The sequence below is a fragment of the Dipodomys ordii genome, unplaced genomic scaffold (genome assembly GCF_000151885.1).
Source record: "Dipodomys ordii isolate 6190 unplaced genomic scaffold, Dord_2.0 Scaffold129, whole genome shotgun sequence".
NCBI lineage: Eukaryota > Metazoa > Chordata > Mammalia > Rodentia > Heteromyidae > Dipodomys > Dipodomys ordii.
The window spans coordinates 1,518,776-1,526,568 of NW_012267345.1; the positions used below are offsets into that span (position 1 = coordinate 1,518,776).

The 7,793-nt window shown below is 62.7% G+C and overlaps 1 protein-coding gene across 1 annotated transcript in view; it reads right to left on the reverse strand.

Annotated features, from left to right (window-relative positions):
- Positions 1-6,347: 6,347 nt before the first annotated feature.
- Positions 6,348-7,793, reverse strand: part of LOC105996311 (histidine-rich glycoprotein-like) — a 7,009-nt gene continuing 5,563 nt past the window's right edge. Inside the window, exon 5 of the mRNA XM_013030352.1 lies at positions 6,348-6,461. Within this exon, the coding sequence (XP_012885806.1) occupies positions 6,348-6,461 (114 nt within the window). The remainder of the gene's footprint in view (positions 6,462-7,793) is intronic.

Consider the following 7,793-nt stretch of genomic DNA (forward strand, 5'->3'; position numbering starts at 1 on the left):
TCTGGTCAGGGGAGGGGGTCTGGTCAGGGGGTGTCTGGTCAGGGGAGGGGGTCTGGTCAGGGGACGGGGTCTGGTCAGGGGAGGGGGTCTGGTTGGGAGAGGGGGTCTGGTCGGGAGAGGGGGTCTGGTCAGGGGAGGGGGTCTGGTCAGGGGAGGTGCGCCGGCTCCTGGGCTGTTATTACCTTCTCCGCTCAGCAGGCATCTGTACAGGTCACCCACGCAAAGCCAGGTGAGGCCCCCAGAGCAGTAGAAGGCGCTCTGCCAGCCACAGCAGTCCAGCAGCCCGGGTCACAGGGAGAAGTGTGCTCGTGGGCTGGGCTGCTGGACGGCCTCCGGGTGAGGCTCAGGATGGAGGAGGTGCCCGGGGCGCGGGCTTTGCTGAGTTGTTCCAGCGTTTAGGAGAGACTCGGGACGAAGGAATTGGATCAGCCGCAGAAACCAGACACAGGATCGGTGCTGGGACCCAAATTGTCTCTAATTTCTTGCTTCTAGACCTTTACATTGACGCGTCTGTGCTAGTCCTGGGGTTTGAACTCAGGGCCTTGTGGCCACTTGTGCCACACCTCCACTTGCTAATGATTTGTACCGTGAATCTTCTCAGCTACAAGGCAACGAGAGGAAGAGGGCCTGAGGACATACTTTGTTTTTTTACTCATATATCACAGAGGATGCGATTCCGGAAAGATCATTATGTGCACAAACTCGGTCAGGCACAGCCTCCCTGCCCCTGGGCAGTGTGCTCATGTCCTGCAAGGCCCCGCCATCCCTGCCGGTAGGAGAGGCAGAAGAGGACGCAGAGCCCAAGGCAGGGGCAAGCCCTCCGGAGCCTCAGTGCCCAGCACCCAGCCAAGCCGGGCCTCCAGCCAGGGCAGCGCTTCCTTTCCCCGCACCACCAGTCACAGACCGAGCCCTCGGTGCCCTGCACACCACTGCCTGATGGGCCACAGGACGCCCAGCTGGATAGGGCTGAAGAATCACCATCCCGGGCATACCTGACTCTCAGCCTTACTGGCTGCTCGGTTATTTCTAAATCTGCCCGCTTTTGCCCGCCTGGCTTGTTTCCAGCCTGATCGACAGGAGCCCCATACCTCTTCCTCTTGAACCCGGACCCAGCGAACTCAGGAGGGCCCGACTGGCCCGTTCTCCAGCCGCCGCAGGTGTGGGCCTGGGGCACGAGGAAGCAGGCTGAGGGCACAGGTAGCAAGGGGCTGTGCTTGTGGCCAGACGCTTATGTGGGGGTGGGCAGCAAAGGTAAGACGAGCCGCAGCCCATGCAGCCGGAGGCAGACCGCACGGCAAGCGGCACCCTGGGAACCCCGCCGGGGTCAGCGAGCCACCTGGGAGCCCTCCACTCCCGCTGTGCCTGCAGGCCCCCGCTCCGGGGCTCAGCCTGTCAGCCCCGGCAGCCTTACCCTAACTGGGACCCGACGCCCACCGAGCTGTAGGCCCAGGCCCTCTGGCTCTCTCTCACCCTCTGGGCCAGCAGGCTGGTCAGGGCGGGGAAGAAGACGCCTGCAAAAGCAGAGGATGCGGTGGTGTGGGGCGGGCGGGGCGGGCGCCGCGGCAGGGGCTGGAATCCAGGGCACTGCGTGTCCCACACATCCAGACTTGGCTACGGCCGCATGGTGGCCGTGAGGAAGACCCCTGCCCCATGCCCACCCCGGCCAGCCGCGCTCCGCAGGCCTCACGCTGACACGCGCACAGTCCTCCCACACAGCAGCTTCGCACCTGCCCCATGCACGTGTGCCTCACGCACGCGCCTGCCCCAGGAGCCTGTGCGTATCACGTGCACACAGCTTCCCTGGGATAAGTATGTACATGCACACACGCACACACTCCCCAGGAGTGTGCCACTACCTGTATTTTTCTAGACAGTTTCCTCCTAAGAATTCCTTTGGAACATGGCTTTCTTCAAATCTTAAAAAATGGTATCATGACCTCATGTTCTTTCCCATTCTGGGAAGTTCTAGAGTCCCACTCCAGAGGACCTCTGCCCACTCCCCCTGGAATCTCCTCGCGAGGTGTCTGGTAACGGGACCGCTCTGCCCGCCCCCCTGCCCCAGGTCAGAGCCTCTCCAGGGTCAAGTGCCCCTGAGGCAGGAGAGCCCCACGACAGAGAGCCGCAGCCCTGGTGGCCCTGCGCGGGCAGCCGCCGCCTGGCTGTGCCCCAGCCCCCAGCAGACGTTTGGCAGAGGGCAGCAGGCAGCCACGCGGGCTTCCACACACGCCCCCACATCTGCCCAGCACCCCCCCCCGTCTGCCCACCTGCAGAGGAGCTGCGTGCCAGCGGCCTCCAGGACACGCTCTTACCTTGGAGCAGACCTGTGAGGATGCGCGAGGTCACGATGACCAGGTGGGCGCTGCCTAGGCGGGCGAGCCACGGGGTGGCAGCAGTGACAGAGCCCCAGGTGGAGGCGGAAGCAAGATGACCACCTCACCCCCACAGCTGGCAGGACACAGGGCGGTGGGGCGGCTTTGCCGGTGGCCACCTGTGCAGACCCCCGGGGTGGATGCGTAGTAACCCCACGCCACAAAGGAGGGGCCCACAGCCGGGCCCGCGAGGCCGAGGCTGGTCCGTGTGTCCCTGTGCCTCCGTGGCCGCACCCCACCTCAAGACTCGGGGTGCTCTCTTCTGACCCAGGGCCAGGCCCGGTTTCCCCATTGACAGCATGTGTCTTCCTCTGCGAAGGGCATCTCCCCAGAGATCTGCTGAGTTCCTTCCCCAAGGGTCCCTCCTCCTCCTGTGCCAGCCCCCCTCCAGCCTGGCGTGGGGCCCCCAGGGAGGTTGCCGGTCCCCCTGGTGGCCGCCCACCGCCTGCGCCAGGCAGTAGCCCCAGAAGAAGCTGCGGAGCACAATGCCGGCCTCCCTCTTGTTCCAGCCGAAGTCCTGGCTCATGCGACCGCACAGACGGGCAGAGACGGGCGTGCAGTATAGCAGGGAGGTGCCCAGCAGAAGCATGCCCATCCATGCCTGGCACTCAGGCCCGCCAGAGAGAGGAGAGCAGGACCTTGAGAGGCCTGCAATGCCCTTGGCTGTGCAGACCCTTCCCGAGGCCAGGGACACGCTCACACCCAGGAAAACCCTCTCGTTGGGAATCTTGGCAGCTTGTAAACATCCAGACCCATCTGACTCCTGGAACTTGGCAGGTGCCAGACGGGTCACAGAAGAGGCTGGAAATGCCTCTCGAGCCCTCTCAAGGGGCGGTGAAGCAGGTGACACCCGCTACGCTGCGGGGTTCAGCCACAGTGATGGGGTGGGGCTGCGGTGGAGGGGCTTGGCCTTCCGCCTAGAGTGAGTGAAACCTGGGGCCACAGTGTCCCCTGGTCTGCCCTGACCAGGCAAGGGAGGGGCAGCAAGGGAGCCCGCCTCACAGTCACTTCAGAGCACCCCTGGGGTCCCCATAGAGAGGAGGAGGAGCCTGGAGGGTTCAGAGGTCAGAGGTCCCAGGCTTGCTCTTGAACCTTTCACTTCCCAAGGCAATGTCCTCACAAACGCTCAGGGGACATGCACGCACACACACGCTCATCCTCAGCATGACAGTGGTTGTTCTCAATACAAAAGTAGTGCACAGGGCTGAGGAGGTGGCTCAGTGGTAGAGTGCTTGCCTTGCATGCATGAGGCCCTGGGTTCGATTCCTCAGTACCACAGAAACAGAAAAAGCCAGACATGGCACTGTATCTCAAGTGGTAGAGTGCTAGCCTTGAGCAAAAGAAGCTCAGGGACAGTGCCCAGGCCCTGAGTTCAAGCTCCAGTACTGGGGGAAAAAATAAATGCACACTTGTTGTGGGAAAAACAGATAATTTGGAGAAATGCAGAGAAAATGGGACTCACTGGACTTGGTCCAACCTCTATGGCCATCCATGTGGCCGCCCTTCCACGTGTCCTGTCCACTGTATCCATCCATGTGGCCGCCCTTCCACGCCTCCTGTCCAGACCGAGGCCACAGAGTCCTCCAGTGCACATGCAGTTTTGATGGAGGTGTCACTTCATGATAGGAGTGTCCTTGTCCTGAGGCCTGGCCCACCCTGGGTCACTGAGTCCTTCATTGTCCCCCACTACCAGGGGGATCCCACTGGGGGAGCCGAGGCTGGGGTCAGTCCAAATAGGCTAACGGGAACCTGTCCTCTGTCTGTCTCTGCTCAGGCTACTGAGCCATCACGGTGTGGAAGTTCATGCAGGTAGGGAAATCACTGGACCTGTTCTCTCTAGACATGCATCTGATCACTACCCAAATCACGCGATCCCTGGGACTGTGTGCTGGGAAAGCTGCAGGTACTGCAGGGAGCCGTCCTCGGGCTCCAGCCGGCACCCGCCAGGCGTGAGCGGCGTTGTCCCAAGACGGCAGGCCTGTAGGGCTTTAAGACCACTGGAGAGGCCGTGCTGCTGCACCCGGAGCGGGGAGTGGCAGGGTGGGGCTGCTGGTGGGTGCTCCGAAGCCGTGTGGGAGGCTTGCTCTCCACAGAGGCTCTGCCGTCCAGGCCAGGGCACTCAAGGGGAGTCTCCCACGTCGCACCCCCCGCCGGCTCTTCTTGGAGCCTTCTCCCCAATGGCCTGAGGAGGTCTGCCTGGCAAGGGCGTCTGGATGAGGCAGGCCTGACCCTTGGTCAGTGTACCGGATGGCCACGGGGTGGACGGAGCCAGGATGGGCCGTGTTGGCCTGTGCTGGGGCCCCTCACAGGCCTCTCCCCCGGTGATGGGTCTTGGCCTGTCAAGCATGTCCGCCCTGTGTCTGGGTCACTCAGGAGCTTTCCCAAGGCTGTATTCTTCACATCAGCTGCCATCAGCCTCCAGATCTTCAACCACAGGTTGCTGGGGGAGGGGCGGCGCGAGCCTGTGGGGACAGGGCAGGTTCAGGAGCCGCCCGCCCCAGCCTGGCTGCCCCGCCCCAGCCTGGATTCTGGGACACCTCCTCTGACCTGGCTCTCCCGCTCTGTGTGGCCAGGCCACCACTGCATCTAGCTGTCCCTGAGGTGTGAAGGCCCCGGTGACCCAGAGCTGCTTCAACCACTGCAAACCGAGGCTCAGGGGCAGCTCTGGGGCTATGCCTGGCGTGGGGCAGGGAGTGGGGGCAGGGTGCGTGGGGCAGGGTGTGCGGGGTACAAAGTGGAGGGTGCACCACAGCCAGAGGGGCCGGCCGCGCGCTTCTGTGACAGACAGGGCCCCCCGGGGTCCGGGGCTGCAGGAGGGGAGGGGCAGGCCCAGGGCCACGCCCCTACTTTCTCTCCTGTTTCCCACATGGCATTTCCGTTCACATCCAGGACTTGGCCCCATCCTGTGTGGCTTTCTGTTTGGTGAGGCCGGGCTCACCCCCCCCGCCACACCCTGGGGGGCTGACCCCAGGTGGGCCAAGGCCGGGCTGCGGGGGCTGGGGGCAGCCTCTCCGTCCCTAGCCGCTCTGGTCTGTTCACAGGTGTGGCCAACACCGCGGGGGCCTGGCAGGTGTGCGTGAGCCCCTCTGAAGCCAGGCTTCGTCCTCTGCCTGCTGGCTTTGCGTTCACTGCAAACCCGTTTGCGGCCCGAGTGCAGGCCTGGGCCTCACTCTCTGCCTGCCCAGTTCTGCAAGGTTGAGGCCCAGCACAGCATCCAGGGGGCCCAGTGTCGGGGCAGAGCGTGAACCCCAGGCCGGCTGGGGGGGCACATGCTCTCACAGTGCGCTCTGCGGAGGAGCCACCCGGCTAGGAGCCACGCTCTCTCCTGACCCCCAGATGCATGTCAGTCCCATAGTTTAGGGGCCTCCGCCGCGTGCTGGGGGCAGGGGCCCCCTCTTCACCTCTGTACCTGCCCATGCTCTCAGTTTCCCCTTGGAAGGACCTGGGAGATCATTTTCAGTTACCTGTGAAGTCTGTTGTCTAAGATGACCTTCCTTGGTTCAGCAGCTCAGACGCACAGATTCACACTGGGGGTCGGGGGCGGGTGTGGCGGAGCTGCCCTTCCTGGCTGCACAGAACGCTCGGCTGCCCCTCTCCCGGGTCCAGGTGTCATCGGTGTGTCTGGGCGGCCACCTGACCGAGGCCACGGGCTCCTGGACCTGTGTGTTCAACCTGGTGGCCGTCATCAGCAACCTGGGGCTGGGCACCGTCCTGGTGTTTGGACAGGCCGGGAAAGTGGACCTGAGCTCCCCCGGGAAGATGTGTAGCTCCCCGCCTGCCCAGAATCCTGCCGTCCTCGGCCTCGGGGACTCCGTTTGGGAGACTCCGTGGGTGTGAGCAGAGGATCGGTCCACAGCAGGGTGGACTCGATGATGGAGGGGGAGCCAAGGCCGAGGCCAGTGCCATGCAGACAGCCTGGGTCAGGATGGAGCTCATCGCCTCTCCGAGCCTCCGTTTCCCCCCTTGCCCGTGAGCTGGTCATACTTCCTTGCCAGTGTTGGCGTGAGTGCGACCACGGTCAGCCCCACAGCGGGAGCTCACAGGTGCCGCGGCAGGGGAGCGGAGTCCCTGCCCCTCAGCCAGCTGGTCCCTCTGTGGTGGGACAGGATGAGCGCTGTGGGGCACCTTCCAGGGCGTCCACCCTCCTGTCTGGTCATGATGTCTGCAGACACTGCCCAGTGTTAGGAGGAGAGCCCTACACACACGCTGCCACCTTCTCCAGAGCGTGGTGCTCCGTGAGCCCGGGCCTCTGCTGCCGCCCATCCTGATGGTGGGCTGTGGCTGGAGGCTCTGCCCACCTCTGGAGCCCTGCCCCACCCAGCGGGTGCTCCCGGTATGCGGGTGCATCCTGGGCAGGCAGCTGTGAGACCCACAGCCCCTGCCAAGCCTGTGTCTGCCCGCCCCGTGTGGAGCAAAAGGATCCCTCCTTTCAGGCCCGATCTCTCCACCTCTCTTTTTGTAACAGTAGGAGCCGGTGGGATCCTGCGTTCTGCAGGAGTTCTACTACAAAAAAAAACAACAACTGTAAAGATATGGAAAAAAGCACACCACAGCTTGTTTAACTGATTGCTGCCAAACCATTAAAAAGATGTGGTTTAACACCACCTTTGTTTTCTGAGTGAATGTGTGGTAAAGAAGTTGTAGGCCGGGCGCCGGTGGCTCTCGCCTGCCATCCCAGCTACTCAGGAGGCTGAGATCTGAGGCTCACAGTTCAAAGCCAGTCCCAACAGGAAAAGTCCATGAACCGCCTATCTCCAGTTAACCACCAGAAAACTGGAAGTGGCGCTGTGGCTCAAGTGGTAGAGCACTGGCCTTGAGCTGAAGAGCTGAGGGACAGCACCCAGGCCCAGAGTTCAAGCCCCACACAGACAAAAAAAAAAGAACAAAGAACAAAGAAGTTATAGAACTGGTTCACAGGGAGGCCAGGCAGGGGGAGAATCGCAGGGATGATTCACAGGCCAGGAGCCCAGCGAGGCCCAGAGGCCCAGGCTGAGTTCTCAGCCCTCCAGGAGCAGCCAAAGAGCCATTGCGTAGACAGAAAACCCAGTCTGCAGGGAGGGCCGTGGAAAACCAGCCCTCCCCGCCCCAACCTGGAGCCAAGGCAGATACCCACACAGGCATGCAACTGTCCCGTTTATTGAAAATCCTTCCGGTTTTGATTTTTTATGAAATCTCAAAGGAGGAACTGGCCCTGGCCTCGCTGAGTGGGGCCTGGCTACATCTGCTGGGCTCCAGAAGGCTCCACAGCCAAGCCCCCAACCTCCCCTCCTGTGGGTTCCGGGGGAGAGGCTGCCTCTGAGTCAGTACCTCTCCCTCTGCCTCTCCCTCCTCCTCCTCTACCTCCTCCTTGTCATCTATTTCCTCCTCCTCCTCCTCCTCCACTTCCTCTTCTATCTCCTCTTCCTCCCCCTCCTGCTCCTCCCC